Consider the following 21,531-nt stretch of genomic DNA (forward strand, 5'->3'; position numbering starts at 1 on the left):
GGAGAAAAGGAGAGCTTTACTTCACAGTTTGTAATATTTACCAGCTCTGTAGAGACACACACTGTAGTAATGTACTGCTGCTCTGTTTAGCACTGGCTGTGAGTAAATGTGACTGAGCATTCACAGTATTTGATGATCCTCTCTGTAATTATTTAATGATGAAGTCTAAATTGTCCTTGGCCGATGAAGACAGCTCCATCGTTTTAGGTGACTAATTATTCCTGCCGGGATCCAGCAGCCTCCCACACGCTCCTTTATATGCAGACTGACAATAAACAGCAAGCCCACGTTCAGCACCCCATGTAATCCTCAGAGAGAAGACGCCTGGAGACGCTGAGATCTCGTCTCGCATTAGACACCTGCTGAAGGCCTGTAGACTACAGCACTGCGGATGCCAGAGAAATGGACTGAGAAGGTGAACATCGCCCAACCTGTCAAGAACATTTTGGGTTCAACAATCTGCTATTCTGTAAAATGTAATATTATATGTTTGCAATTTTACTTTTATATAAAACAACTACAACAACAACAACAACAATAGTAATAATAATTGCAATTAGATGTGTTCCCCCAATTTGTTCTGCCTAATTAAATAACACAATTCTTAAGTTGTATTTTGTTGACTAATTCATTCATGTATTTTATTTTATTTTATTTTATTTTATTTTATTTTATTTTATTTTATTTTAATGCCAAAATATGTGTTAGAACTAGGCCTAGCCTATAACACGCAACAATAAGTCACCTTCTCAATCGTACAATTTCTAGTTTTTCATGTCGCAGTTTTAGTCTATTATATTCTTGATTCTTGATTTCTCGCTCTTTTTATTTATTGTTAAGATTATTATTATTTTTTTTTTTTTTGGTGAATAAAGTCTAATGAATGTACAGCCTTGTACACATATGTATGCTTGTACAGTGGACCAATGGCCAAGGTCAGGCTTTGTAGTTCAAAAACTTTCATTAGCCTGTAGATCGAAATTAAAGCACATTAATAGCAGTAAGAGCCTTTGTGTCCTTTTTTTTTTTTTTTTTTGATGCATTAGGCTGAAGCCTATACGTATATCTTAAAATTAACTTTCTAAAAATATATAATTTAGTTAAATTGTCTAATGATTTTTAAGGGTATGACGTTTTATTATAAAGTTATTTTTTTGTTTTATTTTGTTATATGAACCCTGTTTACAAAACAAAATATAATTCCAGTCAATTTGCAAATTGCTCCTTAGCGCCACCTGGTGGTAGTTTCTTGAACAACTTTAGCACGTGACTGACTTGCAGTGATAGGCATTTTGGTTGGCCACCTACTGTATTTATGGCCATTATATATTTTGTTTAATTTTACCCAATTTAAGTAAATAGGATTATATTTCACTATTTATAACAAAATAAATGAAAAGGAATTATATTTTACAGAAAACATTATATAAATATAAATTTGTTTTGTGACATATAAAACCTTTCCCCAGTTCTCATTACCATCATGTGAAGAAGCATCTAATTTAACACAATATTGATGTAGAAAAATTATTAATATTTACCAGTAATATTAAATACAAGCAAGATGTTTTATTTCCAAGAATATGCTGATTTATTTTTTCTTTATCCAATAAGGCACATATTTTGCCAGATGCCTGGAGCTGTTGCAGTTCTGAATATCTCTTTGAATTGTGTCTGTTGAACTGGCATTCATTTACTTTTTGTTCAGCCTGACAAATATTTGTTGTGAATAGAACATCCTCGTTTGGTTTGTTTTGCTTTATCATTTTGCATTTGGAGTGAATAGGCCTTAATATAGTCATAACAATACAGTCACACTGCCAAAAAGCTCGAAAGGGATTTATTTTTCTTTATGCAAAATCAACTAGTTTTTGCCATTTATTTTGGGGGTGAATTGTAGCAGGAAATGCTTTTGTGAGCTACCAATAAGAATAGGATGTTTATTTCATAAAGACAGGACAGTTTATTGTAACTGCCAATTATTTTCATAAAACTTTATCCTGACCTAGACTTGGGAAAGCACATTAAATTAAGCGCTAGACTTTAGCATAAATTTATGTCGGAACATTTTGAAGTATCTGAAGTTGGAGTCTGTTGCAAACTCCGAACTTCTAAATCATCTTTCTGTCGTGTTTTAACACCTTCACACATTCCTTCCAGGGACTGTTTACATATCCATCAGGAGCTCGGCTAGCGCGGATCTGAGGTGTGTTCCCACCCAAAACAAGCACACCAGAACAGAATCTCAGTGTTAGGATCCGTGCTTCTCATAAAGACGCTTTTACAGCTTGTGTTCACTGCAGCGGGCGACCGATCATCGCCGGATCGTTTTCTTAGAAAAGCTTCAGTCAAGCCTTATTTGCAAAGTGTATATAAACCCTGCATTTAGTCCGAGAGTGTTTGACAAGTCAAAAGCCTGCACTGATCTGCCATCAAGAGCACCAACTGTGTCATTTTGCGATGGCTTGTTTTCTCAGACGCACATTTTGTCAACACTCCCAACAACGGTTTTGAGCACTTTGACGTCATGTCTTGGGCGTCTGAATGCAATGAATGAAGCAGCTGTGCTTCTTTGCCTCTGCGTTCGGTAAGGAAGCAATTACTTCAATTACACTGCCGCAGCTTTTCAGCGGATGTTTGGCTCATGTTACATTTTTTGAATAAAATCCACTGCAATCTGTCCAAATCAACAAATTAAATCATCTTAGGCCCAGTTGGGGAATCTTACAGTTACTTTCAAGTGGGCCAAATTGTCGGCGGATAATTTCCGGGATGCAGTCTGTCAAGGCTCATCTGGAACAGACAAAACTGTAATTTTTTGTGATATGCGTGTTCATAATAAAGTGGGAAATGATGACAGTACTTGTCGTGCTTCGTTGGTGTAACATCTGATGCAAACAAAAATACTCCATTGGTGTTATGTTAAGGATCATATTAGGGTCTAAAGCATCAGGCTTTTATGGCTAAATGATTATTTCTGAGAACTTTCTAACACTTTATGGTATAGTACAAATATTATGAGCTTCTCTTATTCTATACCTTATTTTCCATTTCTGAAGTAAATTGCCAACTCTAATGATGACGTAATTATCTTCTGACTCCCCTGACAAAGGCACCTTGCTAAAATAAAACTCAGTTGTTGGAGATATGCCAGCAAAGATACAATGAATTACAAGGCTGTAGAGAACAGTGCACTATTCCAGACGTATACACTGAAGTTTTAATTACATTATTTTAATAGGCCTATAATCAGTCGTGAACTAAAGTGGCATGAACTCCAAGGCTGAATATGAGTCCCACTCCAGCCCTGTTATATACTATGATACAGTGGGAATATGGAGGCAGAAAAAACACCTTTGTAAGACCCAAAATGAGAAAAAAGTGCATAAACCATGACCTGGTGGTGCATATTTTAGGTTTTTTACTTGCTAAAGAACTCTAAACTCTCATTTAGACAACATGAGGCATGTAGTTTATTGAGTGCAACAGGTTTTCAACCAAATTAAAGAGGTACTTACTGTGTAAAATCCTCCCTATCTTGACATTGTGACTCATAAATCAGAAGTGTATTGGTTTTCTGCCAATTTATTGATTACTTGGTAAATAAAGCTACATATGCTTTGTGAAACTTGTGAAAATTAAACCAAAATGAAGTGTTTTTGCTTAAAACAAGAAAAAAATCTGCCAATGTGGCAAGAAAAAAAAAAGTTGTTTTCCCCATGAAGTTAACATTTTCTAACCATTGGCGGATGTTTATTTATTTTATTTTTTTCTTGCTTTAAGCTTGATACATTTTTTTTTTCAGAAATCAAGACTTAGTATCTTTCATTCATTCATTCATTTGTAATCAGTGTAATTTGGGGCTAATTTTGTACTGGAAAAAAGACAAAAATATTGCGAAAGTAAATCATATTTTGCGGTGCAGAGTTAAACCAGTCTATCATTTAGTAGTTTTATCCAAATGAAAGGGTTAATTTCTATGTGAAATCCTCTCTGTTGAAGTGCATTGCTTTTCTGCTAATTTATTGAAATAGTTTTATTTGGAAGCCATAAACTAGTCGTTTAAGAATTCGATTTTCACTCCGTTGTGTCTACAAAACAGCTTGATCTTCCCAAACGAGACACTTTGTAGAACCGCTGATGGACCATTGAGCTATGGGCCAGAGAGTTCAGCCGATGTTTCCCAGCAAATGAAAGCCATCAATTCGGAGTCCGTGCCGGCGATCCGTCGTTCCTGTGCTACGGTTCATGCTGAGAGGTTCAGTCCGTGTACTTCACACTTCCTGTCTGTCAAATCCCTTGATAGAGCCCTAGCCCTCCTCGACCTCCATCTCTTAGCCTTATTTTTATCTTTACCCTGAACATTGTATTTTTGCAAGAAGGGAAAAAACTTAACCTTGATGGTTTCCGTCTGTAGATAAAGAATTCCCTTTGTTGTTGCTCTTTGCTTTTAACGATTGTAAAATGTGAAATTAATGGCAGGATAATGGTGCAGGACGTTTCAGCATTTGGGAAATTAAATTAATAATATTTACTAGGCCATTAAGGACAAAAAAGGATGAGAAACAAAATCCTTTTACACAGGAAGCATTTTTTGTTATCAAATGAATGCAAAAGTATTTTATTTTATAAATGGCATAAATAGTTAACCAAGAACTTGGAACTTTTTTACACCCAAATATTTTTCAGTCAGCTCGTGTGCATTGAAAAATTAAAATTTGTAATATTTCATAAATAAGCCTCTTCTGCTCCCTAAGGCTGTATGTAATTGATCAAAAATACAGTAAAAATTATTAAATATTATTACTATTGAAAATAGCTGTTTTCTGTTTGAATATATTGCAAAACAGTTTAGTGTGTTCTTTGTCAGGGTTATCACTATCGGGATCATAACATCTGAATTACTGTGAAAAAATAAATAAAACTGAAAGAAAGAAATTGAAACATTAATATAAATAAAACTTAAATTAATATGAAAATAGAAAAGCACATAACACACATACTAAAAATAAAATAAAAACAATAATAATTAAATTATAAATGTAGATAAATTATAATTCAAAATAATCTTAAAATAATATTTTGTTGCCAAAAGCAAACTACCAAAAATTGGGCATTTGCAAAGTTTTTAATAGGCATGTGCATGCATACAAAATGTTCAAAAACTTTACAAAATACAAAAATCTGGCTAGTTTGCTTTTTGCAACTAAATGATATTGAGTATATCTAGATCCCTTGATAAATCTTCATGTAGTTTTTCACAATATGTCCACCTTCAACAGTAAATCTAGAGTGGAGAGTAAAGCGGAGCGGCTTCTAGAGCAGCACCTGTATGTAACCGCCACAGCAGCCTCAGCCTCAGCCTCAGCCTCGGCTCTGACCTCCAGCGAGCTCCTGATGGAAATCTAACCAAGCATCACGGCCAATCTGAGTCCTGTGAGTAAACAAACAGAAGTGCTCTTCAAAGGCCGAGGTCCAAACAGAGGCGCTGCGGGTCCATTCACACAGATGCAGAGACCCGTGATTAAACTGCCAGACCACACTTAAAGGACACACTCAGAGATGAAGCACTTTTACTAAGTGCCATATACATGTAGCTATGTCATTCTGCCTTTGAATTTGAATCAGTTTGGGGAAGCTAATGCACAAAAGTAATTAATACTGAACGTAGCGCTCTTAGATTCAATGCACTCACACTCTGTAGCTTAAGGGGATGTTGGAAGAAGGAAAGAAGAAAGTCTTTAGAGTATATTGAATTGTGTTTTTTAATTACCGACAAGATACAGGATGTGAAATATGGGCCTATGGATTGTAATTGTATGCCACTTTTCAGTTTACACACTTTAAATTAAATGTGTGTACTTTAAAAGAATATACTTCTGATAATTCTGATTATTTTATTTTATTTTAAGTAGGTAGATAAGTTCATATAAAACAATTATATATTTTATTACTATATATAGTAAATATAGTATATTATATATATATACGTTTTTTATCATATAGTTAAATTCATTGCCTACAGTTTGGAAGCATTTTTTTTAATCTCAGAGTAAAAAAACTAACTGTAAATATTTCTAATGAAGTTGAAAATAAGCAATAATATCACTTTGTGAGCTATAAAGTCAACTTTACATGAAATTGTCAATTATTTTCTCTCTCTTTCAGTGGGCTACCATAATAACCATCAAATTCATTTTCAGTTTACATTCAGATTAATTTAATTTAATTAAAAAGAGCTGTTATGGGGTTGCATAACATCCAAACACATTTTTATTATTATTTTCATTATGTTTTCGCATGCACTAATTCAAATCGTTAGTACAATAAAGGATAAAAGCATGCACAAATGTACTGTATACATGTACACATTTGTATTACAGTAGAATGATACTTTGCACAATGCAAAATATAATAACGGTCCCAAAAATAGGCATAATGTTTTCCATGGCATTACAATTTGTGCTGATGTGAAAAATCGACCATTCAGATTGGCGCGAATCTTAGTTTACATCCATTTTCACTTGGCATTACAGACATCTGAGAGCGTAACGCGTCCATCACATTACAGGATCGAGTTTCTCCTGAAGCGTCGTTTGCATTTTCACTTCATTCAACAAGGCACCTCAATGCTTTCTCTGCAGCGAGTCACTGACGTTCAGCTGACCTACATCATAGCGCAGTATGCCAATAGAAGCCTCCAAGTTTTAATTGCCTGTGCCATTACCGTGCTGCTGCATTGGGTTTCCGTGCCCCATAGTCGCTTGTTCGCCAGGAGCCAACCCACAATGCACTTCTAATTGACAACCAAGTCTTAAATCAGCCTTTTGTGAGCACTTCTCGCCCTCTTTTGTTCATAAATGGAACACGTATCAATCCCGTCATTCTTCCGGGGGCATTTATGAGTTCAACCGAAGGCTAGGACCTAATGAAAAGATCAAATACTTTTTCTCTGGCCGCTTTCATGGTTAAGCCCATGCCGATCAATGCCATCTTCCAGTTTGCTGTAATAGGTTCCATGTGAGCACAAATTAATAACACAGAGGTTTAATGACAGGACTGTGAGACTGGCCAATCGCGTGTCTTCACCATCGATTTGTGTCAAGATTAATTTGGCCGACGGGAGGAAAGATAGTTCACATGCACCCTCCCGTCTTCATCCTCTTAATATCACCTGAAAAAAATCTGTCTCTTCGTTGTCGACAGAAATAGAGCGCGATAATGAAAACTAGAGCGCTTTTTATGAAGCAAAGAGGAAGCGGAGGCTGATAATGAATAATGTAGGTTAGTAAATTTTGGCCAGGACTTTTTCCAAGTGCATAAAATTAACTTTGCAATGCGATATCCGTTCTCACTCAACTGCCTCCATAATTAACAATTCAGCATGAGCTGCTATATATGGCGCTCATTAATAAATTATCATACACTGTGAAAAGGAATACTTCTGGCTAGGTTTGATTTTATTTCTTCACTGAGCCCCGGTAAATGTAATATTATCATATTGATATGAAGGAGAGCCGTTATGATTTGTACGGCAGGGATCAGTAGCATCTGGAGCCAATGTCACATTTCTAGCTTTGACATGCTCACATTTTGAGTCCAGTGTGAATAGCATTGCATTTTGCATTTCTATTTGATGTTTACACAGCTTCTGGGTTAATAAAACATGAATCCAATACTACAATATTTCCTATGTTTATATGAATCTTATGTTTTAACCTGATATAGAGGTGGACAACGATTAATCACGATTAATCACATCCCAAAACATTTTTTTTTGCATATATTATATATATATATGTGTGTGTGTACTGTGCATATTTATTATATATATTTAAAGACACACACATACAATATATATATATATATATATATATATATATATATATATATATATATATATATATATTTAGAAAATATTTACAAGTTTATTAATATAATTTATATTTTATATATATAAATATATTTAATATATAAGCATAACATATTTTTTTCTTAGATATAAACATGCATGTGTGTGTATTTATATATACATAATAAATATACAAAGTACATTTGGATGCACAAACTCTTATTTTGGATGCGATTAAGCGCAAATAATCGTTGACTAGCACTAATAGCAATATAATATTACTAATGTTTTAACTGTTGTTTTGGTTTGTAATAATAATACTTTTAATAATAATATTTTTGTTGCATTTTCTGCACCATTGAGGTCACATACATCATGAATCAGGTGGTTTGATGTAGTATTGTTCCATCATCCATAAAGTTATGCACTAATTCTCAAAGATGATCTGTCTGGAAGCACAATATTCCGGCCTGTGCCTGCTTTATCTGTTTCACTGCAGGCATTACAGTCAGATCCTATTATCATCACTGAAGTATATTCATGCATCTCTCTGATACTTTTTGGCTTTTAATGGTCTTTTAGTATAATTGCTTCATGTTGCATAAAATAAATAGATGCATAAAAAACTTGTGAAATTGGATCCGCGGATCAGTCGCTTACTGCCTTTAGATGCTTCTGTGAAAATTAGAGCTTTAATGGAGAACCGGTCGGTTCAGATGTTGAATTTGTTTGTCTTATTTTCATCCTCAATTCACCTCATCTTTACTCTTCAGGCAATTCTGTTTTTTAAAGTTGGTTTCCTAGCTACAGTTAATTAGTGTTTTATCTGCTTTAATACTATTTTTACACTGGACTGAATTGAGAGTGCGTTCGTTATATGTATAAATGACATCCGTTTATAACTCAAAGACTTCACGAAACAGTGAGAACTTGTTTGCAAATGTCACAAGCCAGCATGACCTTAAAAAGTGACTTAATAACACTTGCAAAGTCTTATTTTTCCTCCATTGTAACTTTGTTTGTCATTTTTCTTGTGTGATGGATGATTGAGCTGTCATCAGTAAAGATGAATCTAGTAGTTTTTTTAATAACACACCTTCATATGATTTTTTTTTTTTTGAGTGGATTTAATAAGAGAGTATTGAACTGGAACCTTACAAATATGTACTGTGATAATGATAGTAATACCGTGGTATTTTGAAATATGGTATCATTGTACTTTTTGACACTTTCTTGTAAAAGTACTTCAAATAATACTGTTGTGTTACCATAGTACCATGTCACTTACAATGTTTTACCATGATATTTTGGATAATGTAGTTACAATACTGAATTTTGGGTACAGAACGTTTTGGGTACTGCAGTACTACCATGTTATAGGACATATAGGTTTACCATATGAAGTACTATGAAGAGTCATATTGTATGTATATTATATGGTCCTGTATATATTAGTGTTGTAGTTAAGACCAAACTAGTTAAATTCATCTGAAAGCTACTCATTTAATGCATTCATGCATATACGTAGAATAATAAGACACTGTTTAGAGTTGTTACCAATCAAATGAAATCCGTAACAACAGAACTCATCAGAGGTGGCACAGAAGCTGAATTGGTACAATTACAATTACATGCATACAATTTTGGATATAGAAATATGATATGGAATATTGGAAAATAAATTGAATATGAATGTCAAAAAAAAAACACCTGTTGGTTAGGTGGCGATGTACACTTGTGAGTGAGTCACAGAATCATTTATTCAATGATTCGTTCAAAGCAGCTGATTCATTCAGTTATGAATCACTGCTGTGTGTCGGTCAGAAAAGCAAGAGTTGCTATGGATTGCTGAACTTTGTTTGGAGCATGTTTCATTACCGACAAAAGAAAATAAATATAACATAAAATATAGTGTATAAAATTAATATCATGTTTTGCAATTGTGCTCAGATTTGTGCAAAAAAAAAAAAAAAAAAATGTGATGTTGCTTAATTTTGTTTATTTGTTTAATTTCTTAATATTGATTGCATTTAAAGCCAGATGTTTTACATCATTACATTAATAATGTGATCAAATAAATCAGGCAATGCACCAGCAGTTTATAGTAATATCCATGCAGTACCTTCAAAAAATGGTTTTGAGTACTTATATATATATATATATATATATATATATATATATATAATAAAGCATTTTCAAGTAAATGGTAGCTGATTAGTAAATAGTAAATAATGTACATTTTTGATTTCATGTTGACTTTTAATAATGTCTTTAATGCAATCAATCAAGCAAATCAAATTATGCAAATAAAACACCTTTATTATGCACAAGTGTCCAACAGATGGACTGGTGGTAAATACGAGACTCAACAGGTCCTCAATGAACATTAAACTTCCTGTTTTCCCTCAGAGTGGTATATACGACTGTCACACGGGCTTAAAAACATGTAATGTATTGATTCAATTAGTGTCAGCGAATTGATTTTACCCTTGAGGTTTTTCCCTCGCGCTCATATTTTGAAATCTCGAGACGTATCGTTTCTCCATAATGTCCCTCGCAGCTAAACAAATGGAGAGTCATTATGTGTTTCTGGCTGTGAAAGACAGTTTGTTAGAATAAGTTACACTGGCAGGCAGTAATGTGTACATTTGCCTCAAAATCACTCTGGAAAATGCCAAAGAAGCTGCATGTGTGCTGTAATTAAACTATCTTGAATTGTCTCAGCTGTTGAAGGTTGAAATCTTGCATTTTGTGTGTGTACTCTTAGGTGCACAGGGTGTTTTTCCTCTAATTGCATATTGTGTTGTGCTCAGAATTGTTTTCATAAAATTACATTTACTTTTCCCCCCCCTTTTTTTAAGAAATCTTTATTTTATAGCAGACTTTGTTATTTAAAGTCAGCATGAAATTGAAATGAATGTTTACTTATTTAGAAGATCAATTATTATGGACAATCAGTGCATGTTATTTCAAATATATAAATAATGTTTATCTAAAATCGTTTGTAAATAAAGAGAGTGCTAAAGTCATCTCTCTCTCTCTCTAAGTATATATATATATATATATGCATGTGTATGTGTGTGTATATACAGTGTTAAACAATGACTTTTTTTGCTCAATATTAATGTAATATAGTAATATAATAAGTGATAACACATTTTTTTGCTTGCATAAGAGACTTTTTTTAAGTTAACTTGAGTATAGTATAAATATAGTATAACTTTGTAAGTAAGATTCCACATATGGAGGTTTTGAAGGAAGAAACATGAGATTGTGTTTTTCTGTGGATGTAGATGAACGAGAGGCTCATGGCATCTGTGTGTGTGTGTGTCGTGGGTCCTGTACATGACCGTGTTTGTCGTCTCATGTTGTGACAGATGCCATGCTGCTGGTGGCTGATAGACTGGAAGGGCCCTTCAACATCGAAGCCGTCATGGAGCCGATAGATGTAAAGATCTCTGAGGCCATCATGGCCATGCAGGACAACAGCATGCAAGTTTCATCCAAGGTACGTCTGCTCACACACACACACACACACAGATATCAAGGGCTGAAGCTCCTCAGGCTGGAGCAGATCCATGTGTTTTTCTTTACCAGAAGGAAGTCAAAATCCTTTCTTATTTTGAGTTGAGCGAGGAACATGACTTTACTATTGTTATCTGCAGTCTTGAGATGTTTGTTATTCAGGTCAATGACAAAGAAGGATCAGCAAGACAAGAATGAATCTCTTCCTATTCTTAGAAATTGACATTTTTATTGGATCTTAGAAACGTGATATTTACTGTGAGGTACTGTATGTATGTATGTATGTGTGTATGTATAATGTTCATTTTGATTATTATTTTAATAGATAGATAGATAGATAGATAGATCGATAGATCGATATATAGATAGATAGATAGATAGATAGATCGATAGATCGATAGATCGATAGATAGATAGATAGATAGATAAATGGATAGATGTAGGTAGTAAAGCTTTCAGCACAAGCTTTCATATTAAGGGAAATAAGCCGTGTCTCCCTGATTGAAGGCCAGGACAAAAAATAAAATGTGGCTTGATCCTCAGATTCTAATGTGAAGAATGAAAGAAAGAAAAGCTGGAAAGAATGCGCTCTGTGTGGTGTGTTTCAAGTGTCGAGCTCTGCTTTTACATTAAAAGCTTCTGGAAAGCAGGACCTGATTGAAAATGCACAGAGAGCATTGAAATCAGTGTGTTCATGTCAGCCCGAGACTCTGAATGGTAATCATAGTGACAGATCGTCCCACATCAGAGTGCAGACAACATCCTGCCATAAGAGCCAGCCCTGCCATTAAAATCTTCCATCACTGTCAGCTCACCCACAATTCACTGCAGCGTGTCAATGCAAAGCATGCATTATTGCTCTCGTGACACACATTTGAACATGTTTGCCTTTGGTTTGACCAGCTGAAAATCTTGAGTGTCAGTATCCTTGGAATAGCGATTTGTCTTTCACTGTTCATTGCATTTTTGTAAAAAAACAAAAAAAAAAAAACAATTATTCATCAAATGTTGATATGCATGAATTTAGGCACTTAACTCAAAATGGTATTTTATCTAAATGTAGCTGTATTAACAATTTGACTACAATGACACTATCAGATAAGAAGAGAATTTAAAATGATATAAAATAAATGTGTAAAAATTTTTTATATCTGATTTATATCTGATTTTATATCTGATTCAAATTGGTTTTTGTTCGTTTTCAAAAAAAAAAAAAAAATGTGTTAGTTTGTTGACATTTCCGTTTCTGTATCTAAAAACATGAAAAAAAAATACTGAAATAAATTGTAATAATTAAAGAAATCACAAATTCAACAACAACAAAAAAAAAACTAAAATGAAAGCAAAAAATATAAAATATAATTCAATATATAGAATTATATTCAAAATTTTCCGAAAAATTTAATGATTTAAAATTTCAGCTATGCACAAAGCTTGTTAAAAATAGTTAAAATTGTAGGTATTTACATACTTGCATAGAGTAAGTTTCATGCTTCAGGGATCCTGTCAGGATATAGTGTATAAAATGTATAGCTCAAAATGAGAACACTGAGCAAATCAGCATGAACATTTATGCATTCAGCACATGCTTTTAGCCAAAGCTTAACTTACGCTTGACACTTCATCACTTCATGAATTCAGCTACAGTGAAATGCTACAATTCATTTCAAAATATCTCCTTGTCATTGCACTCCATTCTTAATTTTCACCTCTTTCACAACAGTTGTTTTTATCCCCAAGCCGCACAGACTGATGCATTCCCTCTTTGGTAATTATAGGTGTTTCAGGGATGCGGTCATCCCAAAGCAGCTGGAGTGGGCCGTTCTGCCCGCGGGATCTCGGATGTGTTCAACAGTCGCTTTAAACCCTACAGTCCAGAAGAGAGGCCGACCTCGGCAGCTGGCACCAGCCTGGACAGACTGGTGAGTGGGTGGCAGCGTGGGAAGGCGTGAGTGGGCGATGGTGACCTTTGCAGGTCAGACCTGAGAGAATGCAGTGCTGGGGAAAGCTTTGGTGGTACTGGACACAAAATTCTTTCTTTAGAGATAAATTAAGTAGAGATAGCTCTAAAGTCCAGCTTAATAAGGTTGGGTGAAAGTTTTCATGATTATATTAATATTTTAATGGTTCTTTTTTTTTTTTTTGGCTTGTAATTTTCTGGGTGTATCGAGGTCCTCTACTGGAATACTGTGTTCTCATAACAAGAAAACAGGGAAATATTAATTTGACCACACAGTGGAACAAGATTCTTTTTTTTGTTTTGTTTTGGCTTATATGAACATTTAGGGAGCACTCCATTTTATCATTTAACTCGAGTTACTCATAATACTTAACAATAATAGATGAAAATATTAATTTTACCTAAAAGAAGAACAATATAAATCTTGTAATACATCTATTTATTTATTTATTTATTTATTTACAACCACAGTTATAATACATTATAATATTATCTATTAATTATTACAGCTTTAGAAAGTATAATGCATGACAACAAAACCTTCAAATATTATATTGCATTTCAACTTTGATTCCAATTATTTATGAAAAGTATATGCACTGCAACATACATTATAAATATCTTTATAATAGATTATACCTAAAGGCTTTAAGTAAAGTGCTACTGAACTGTTGAATATTACACAAATTGTATTTTATTTTATTTTATTTTATTTTATTTTATTTTATTTTATTTTATTTTATTTTATTTTATTTTATTTTATTTTATTTTATTTTATTTTATTTTATTTTTTTATTTTTTTTTGAATATAGTCTAAGTGTAGTAGAGTGCCTCTACGGGAATAAGAGTGTTCTGACTTATAACAGTTAACAGGAAAAATATAAAAATTGAATTTTAGTTAAAAGATGCATTGCAAATGTTTATTTTATTATTGTTATAATTTTTGTATTATATGAATTAAGAGAACGTTCCATTTTATCATTTTGCACACATTATTGGAATGTTATTTTTGAATGTTCACTGAATGATTTTGAAACAAGTTATAAACAAATTATAAATAAATAAGCAAGATAGATGAACATCCAACTAAAACATTCCATGAATCATGTGTGCATATTTTTTTCTGCTAGTGTATTAATTTATTATTTTGTTGTTTTGTTGTTAGACTTACTGTATAATGAAGTAGTGTCTAAGAGTTCCTCTACTGGAATGAAGTGTTCTGACTCATAATACTTAACAAGAATAGATGAGAATATGAATTTGACTTAAAAGTAGAACAAGATTGCATTTGCGCATAATCTTATTTTAGCCTCCAGCTAACTGGGAGAATTCATAAAAAATGACTTTCTATCCAATATGGGCGAATGTTTTTTTTTTTTTTTTTTCACTCAGCTGTGCATTGGATGAGTTTAAAGTTAACCCTGGAATTTATAATGCAGAGACGTGACAGTTAAATAAATGTTGAGATAGAAAGAAATGTTTGTATGTGAAGGGGATGCGCTTGGTTTTTTAGACCGAGGGGAATGGGATGGAATATCCCTGCAATGCCATTCATCAAATGTAATCGTGCATATTGCTTTTCTGTCTAATGCATATTTATCATGTGTTTGCCCGTGGTATGGTTTCTCTCTTTCTCATCCACACGTTCAATAAAATCCCTTTTTTCCTCTGTTTTTTTTGCTTACGCATCCCAGAGGATTGTCTGGAGGACGATGCAACACAGCGTAAGCCATCCAACCCTCCTCTCACTTTACCTCCGTCATTTGTCTTGTGGCTTCCAGCCATCTCTCCATCTCTCCCTCCTCTCCTTCATCTGTTGGTGTACTTTCTCTTGTTTTCTGAGTAGTTTTGTGTTGTATATCTGTGCTGGCGAGGCTGTTTGGTCCTTCCTCCCATTAAAGGGATAATTCACTTAAAAATGTAGAGTCTGTCACCATTTAGGGTGGTGTTGGCGCAGTGGATAAGACGCATGCCTTTGGTGTGAGAGACCCGGGTTCGAATCCACTGTGCGACACCAATGTGTCCCTGAGCAAGACACTTAACCCCTTGTTGCTCCAGAGGCGTGTGACCTCTGACATATATAGCAATTGTAAGTCGCTTTGGATAAAAGCATCAGCTAAATGAATAAATGTAATTTACTCGCCATCATGTCAATCCAAACCACTTTACTAGTTACCCTTTTTTTGTGCACAGGGACTGAAGTTTTCAAGCTTAAAAAAAAAAAGACAAAAGCATTATAAACTAGTATGAGGGTGAGTAAATGATGACAGAATTTGTATTTTGGGCTGAATTTACTTAGGATGTGTATTTAGTTACTTCCATTCATGAAAGTATTTCTGTTCAAAATTTTAAGGTCAGTAAGATTTTTTTGTTTTTATTATTGTTTTATTCGACATAAAAAAACAAACAATTAATAAAAAAAATAGTAATAATAAAAAAAAAAAAATATATATATATATATATATATATATATATATATATATATATATATATTATATCAGAATGATTTCTGAAGATCATGTGACACTGAAGACTGGAGTAATGATGCTGAAAATTCAGCTTTGATTACAGGAATCAAATACATCTTAACATGTATTCAAATAGAAATCAGTTATTTTAAATTTTAATAATATGTCAAATTATTCCTGTTTTTTTTTCTGTATTTTTAATCAAATAAATGCAACTTGGTGAGCAAATGAGACTTAACATCTAAAAAAAATAAATCTTACCAACCACAAACATTTGAACGGTAATATACGGTGTATATGTGTGTCTGTGTGTGTGTGTGTGTGTCTGGTATAAATAGCTTGTAACAAAGCACTTTAGCTCAGGTTGCTCTGTAGGGACTGTCCTGTAGTAAACGTCCGATCAGTTGCTTGCTTGGAGAAAAAAAATGGGTTTGCTAACTGACAAATAGCCTCATATATCAGGTAGTTGAAATTGTCCTCGCAGAAGTAAAGGCTTGGAAGTGAATCTTTGTGCTGTTTTCCGGTAGTGTTTCTCATAACACAGAGGATGTGGAGTGGCAGCAAATTACTGTGGCTGCCAACGCAGCTAATTCAACAGCGTACAGTTATCGAGACCAACAAAACACTCTGAACAGACTGCTGGAGTGTTACAGTGAGAGATGGAATGAATAGAAATTAAACGCTTATTGGTGGAACCAGTACAAAGTGTATAATCGCCTCAGTTTTTCATTCATTTTCTTTGGTTTTCAATTCAAGAATTCTTGACTTTGATGCAATGTTTTGGAATCAATTCCAAAAGTGAACTCCAGACTCATTTAGAAAAAGAGAGAGGCAAAATGGGACTTGACCATTTTTATTCAAACTAAATAGATCTTTACTTTGTACTACACACACAGATTAGCCGTAGCAGTAGAATGCATCTTTAAAAAAGCATATTTGCGGTCAGAGATCTGGCGAGCTTTGACAGCTGACCATCCAACATTTGCTACCTTGCTCATTGCCCTGTTTACTTGTGTTTGTGCTTTAATGAATCAGTTTGTGAGCCAAACATTGCACCAGCTACCGAAATCAACAGCGCTGATGACAAAATATCAGTGCAAATGAGTGCTCGTGGTCAGATAGCAGCAGGTAAACACACAGCGGCAGTCTGACTCTAATGTAAAGATGCACTGTCTGCGCTCTCGTCCCAATGCAGCACTGCAGCTACATTGATTCTTCCTGTGCGCGTCTGGCAACCGCACTCATGGGTCTCTGCTCTACACCCAATTTATTTCCATCACTGTGTACATGACTTGAGTCGTAAAAAGAGCCACTGCTGCTAACCTCGGGGAGCAGACGTGTATAGGAGGCTGAAGCACAGGGTTTAGGCAAGAACAGGCTGGACGTCCTTCATAAACTAATGATGAGATGCTTCTCTATTAGTGTAGTGATTGTTTTCTAACAGTTGGACGTTTTAGTGATATGTTATTGTGTTGTTTTTCTATGGTTTTTATTTATGATTTCTTACATCAGCTGCTAAAGCAATTGTTTTTCTTGAGGACTTTGAATGATGCATTTCAAGTGGTTAACAGAAAAATCAGCCTTAAATATTAAATTTTTTACATAACATATCTTTAAAACGATTGGCTGGATGCACTTATTTTATTTTATTATACATGAAATCATAAAATCAAATATTGAAATCAAATGATGATTTTAGGTTTCACTTTAGACAAAATCGTTTATAGTGTAGAATATTTTAATGACCATTGGCCAAAATATGTAACAAGTTATGGAAAAGGAGTTTTTTTGTTGTTGTTGTGTTATTTATTTATTTATTTGTAGCCAAAGTCTATCCTTTGTAAAATAATGATGAGGTGCTTCTCTATCAGTATAGTGGATGTTTTTACCAGTAAGACGTTTTAGCAGTGTGCTGTTGTATTATTTCTTTATGCTCAATGTTTATGATTGGTTACATAAGCTGCTAAAGCAGCTGTTTTCTTGAGGATTAAGCAAGCAAAAGTAAACAAAAAGGTCCTTACAATCAAATTATGAAATGTTTTACGTATAAAAAGCTGCCTGTGTAGAGCAGCCCTCTTGATCTTTAAAGCTTTAAATGTCTGAAATGATTTGGATCAGAGACCTGGAAGGATCTTCATGTCTGTGAATAGGGAAGTTGTTAGGGGAGCACTTTTGCAACTAAAAGCAGTTTGCTGTACGTGACCCAAGTATTATAAGTATGATTAAGGAAATGAATTTACATAGGTTTCATAGCTCATTGAAGTTTTAATGGAAGCACTTAGCCCTGAGACTTATAGACATCCTCTTGGGAGCCGAGTGAATGAGAACACAAGCCATTTAAAGTAACGAGTCTCTTCTTTATGCTGGAAGACACGAAATAGCGTCAGGAAGTTGAGCTGGAGGTGTGTTAAAGTACGTGTAGATAACATTAAGCTGTCCTACGCTTTAAGAACTGATAGATTTATGTCTTACATCATTCACATCACAGACATCAGTATTCAGGCTTCTAGCCATGTATTTTAATGCAAATATTGGGAAATCGCATTAAAAAATGCGATAAAAATTTCCAAAATGATTAACCTTCATGTATAACTTGGAATGAAACGGGAGTATTTTTATTTTTTTGTTTGTTTTCAATAAACATTTGAAATTTGAAATTCAATTTTAGTTTCGTAAAATTTTAGCCTAATTAAAAATAATCCTTTTTTAAATCCTGAGAATGTGCACACTAATCCCACTGCAATGATATTAATGGAGAAATTATGATTTTTAAAGAAATCTATATTTAATTTTATATATATTTTTAATATATTTTAATTTTTAAATAGAATTTTAGTTGAATAGAATTTAGTTGAATACTCTTAATTAAATTCAAATGTATAATTATATTAATTCTGGAATTGCACATTCTAATCACCCTGCGATCATATTAAATGGACAACCTGATCTCATGATGAAAACTTACCTGTGGGAACTTTTTCACAATATGCAAAATGCGAAGTTCCATGTACGTTTCGTGACATATTCAATGTGAAATGTCCAATGAACGGCGATAAAAGAGTGTTCTTTCCCCCACCCCCAACCCCCCTGGAACAGATGAATGTACATTTGGAACATTGTATGTGATGTTGGTTTTTTACGTGTTACAGCAGTTCTGACTTGAAATTTCCATTGAGTGGTGCCACAAGTCTAGTGCTAAATGACATTTTAAAATAACGTACCATCTGCACTACTCCTAAACCTACACGATAGTACGAACAAAAGTGAATGTTACATAAAAAATGCAAATGCAAACATGCTGTTCTAACGTGTTTTTAGATCTCTCATCTTTCAGCACAAGTCATGTTTTAACGGGATTCATACCCAAAGATTCTGCATCCTAAGTCCAGTTCTGTGCCAGCTGAGTTACCGAGCAAGCTTGTTTAGTTCGGAAAGCGAAAAATATGACGCTGTAGCCATAACTGATTACAAGTGCTCCCTGTTTTAACTGCAGTGATATATACTTATTGGTACATTTTTCGCGTATTGCGAAAAAGTTCCCACATGTACGCTTTCGTCATGAGATCAGGTAGTAAATGGAGTAATGACTACTTTTTGCAGTCAAAAGTTAAGAGATCTCAATGTGCACTCAAACATTTCTCATCAATTGACTAAGACCAACTTATCTGACAAGTGTACTTCATTTCATAGCTCTATACTATATGCGATTTGTTTCTCTTTAAAGATACTCCTAGGAGAAACTCCTTAAAAATTCACCAGTAAAATCTTCTAAGAAGTGTTTTTGAAGTGCACATTCAGTTTCGAGAAGTAGAAGCCATGCTAGACTGTTTTCAGTTGATAAAACACAATCTGTAGTTGAATTCATGGTAATCCACATTGTGGAGGATGTTTTGGAGGCGTTTGCTCAATGCAGGCCCACTTTATTATGTGAAGGCGTCGTTCCTCATCTAGCTTGAAGGCTCGTCTGACTAATTACTTGACTTCCAGATATCTCCACCGTATGTGTACAGACAGAGCAGAATGTCAAGCCGATGACACAGGTTACATGATAAGCCCATGGTTGCAGGTGATTTGTAGGATGTCATGCAAGTCAGTTGCTTTTCTGGCTACAAATCAGGTTCTTGACATGCTCATGCCGACTGATGCATGAACTGAAAACTGTCTTCTCCCATTATGAATCATCACCTGTGATTTAGTATGTTTTCCAAGCACTGATTGCTCCCAATTTGCATCCCAATGTCTAGAAAGACGACAGGAAGAAAATTGGCCATTGCGTTTGCATCAAGCGATGAATACAGTCACAAAGTTCCAGCAGAAATAAACTGAATTTCATTTAGCAACCGATAGTTGTTTGAAAACCAAATAGATACGCCTTCATTGGCTATTATAAGTGCCATTTCCATACTAATCTCCATCTTCTGTGTATGTAGGAGGCTTTTAACAGCAGCCAGAGGAGAAATGGAAATAAATGAAGAGGTTTGGGAAAAACACATCTGCAGGTCATTCTCGTGCTTCACCATCAGCGTCATGTGAATCGAGAGTATATACTGTATATATGCCTGCTGGGGGACTTGTAAGTGTAAAAATGGGAATATGCATTCCTGCAGCCACTTTTTAATTATATGGCAGAAGGATTTTATTTCGGACTTGGCAAAAAGCGCTCAACCCAAACAACTGGATCCCTGTTCTCTCATAGGCTGCCAGTGGCACACTTTTGTCTGTTAATGCCAAGCGTAATTATCCTGCAAAATAAATGAAGACATTTTATAACATGGGTCAGCCAGAGAGCTAAGATTCTTTGCCCTGAATAAATTCATAATGTCATAAATAGAAAAACCCTACCTGACTTCTCAACACTCGGGGCAGTTTTTGGCACAGCACTAGTGATATTACAGTCTGAAGGATTTTCTTTCAGGCTACTACATAGTTTTTTTTTGCTTCATTTTCTTTCTTATTTATATAATTTCTTTTATATATATATATATATATATATATATATATATATATATATTGGAAAAGAGGCTCAGCGTGATTTTAGTTTAAGTATGATTATATAAACTAGACTTTCTCAAACTCAGCCTCTTCAGAGAAGTTGCTTCTTTTTACCAAACAAACTTACATACTGTACATTTCCAATTGCATAAACATATATATATATATATATATATATATATATATTGTAAATGTTTTGTGTATTTACACTACATAGTAAATGTCTTTATTGCCAGTTTAATGTGTCTTTATTTAGTAAAATTAGTAATTTCTTAGACACTCATCGAAATATTTCAGATTGTTAGCCATCAACAATTTTGACAAGTGACGTCCTACGATTTCCTTTTGTGGCTGCGTAACCTCAGTTTGTCAATCTGTTATTTTATGGCTCTGTTGACGTTCGCCTCTATCTTAAACGGTCTCTGTTGACATTTTACGGTTGCCGGGCTGTGGCCTCCTGGGCTAAATCCATGTAAAATACAAAGGATGTGGCTGGAAAGAAAGAAGCACTTGTAAAAAAAGCAAACACAAAGTCTGTTAGCTCAGCGCTGGCTGATACAGCGTCCAACCAACTCTGCCAGTAAAGGGTTTGAATAGCTTTAAAACACAAAGACATTCCATCAGATGGTTTAAGTTACAGTTTAATGGAGGCGTGCATTCAGATAGCCACTCTATATTTTATTCCCCCAAAGCCACAATTACTGTGCGGCTGAGTAGGGTGAATAAAACACCAG

The 21,531-nt window shown here is 34.3% G+C and overlaps 1 protein-coding gene across 2 annotated transcripts in view; it reads left to right on the forward strand.

The window, feature by feature from the left end:
* The window catches only part of LOC132143364 (glypican-6-like), a 192,557-nt gene that overhangs the window by 141,485 nt on the left and 29,541 nt on the right, over positions 1–21,531 (forward strand). The window contains exons 5-7 of one of the 2 annotated variants that reach the window (XM_059553519.1): positions 11,230–11,360; positions 13,156–13,299; positions 15,032–15,061. In XM_059553519.1, coding sequence (XP_059409502.1) covers positions 11,230–11,360; positions 13,156–13,299; positions 15,032–15,061 — 305 coding nt within the window. The remainder of the gene's footprint in view (positions 1–11,229; positions 11,361–13,155; positions 13,300–15,031; positions 15,062–21,531) is intronic. The other variant, XM_059553520.1, reaches the window with a different exon arrangement.

Source organism: Carassius carassius, chromosome 7, assembly GCF_963082965.1.
Source record: "Carassius carassius chromosome 7, fCarCar2.1, whole genome shotgun sequence".
In the NCBI taxonomy this organism is placed as follows: Eukaryota; Metazoa; Chordata; class Actinopteri; order Cypriniformes; family Cyprinidae; genus Carassius; species Carassius carassius.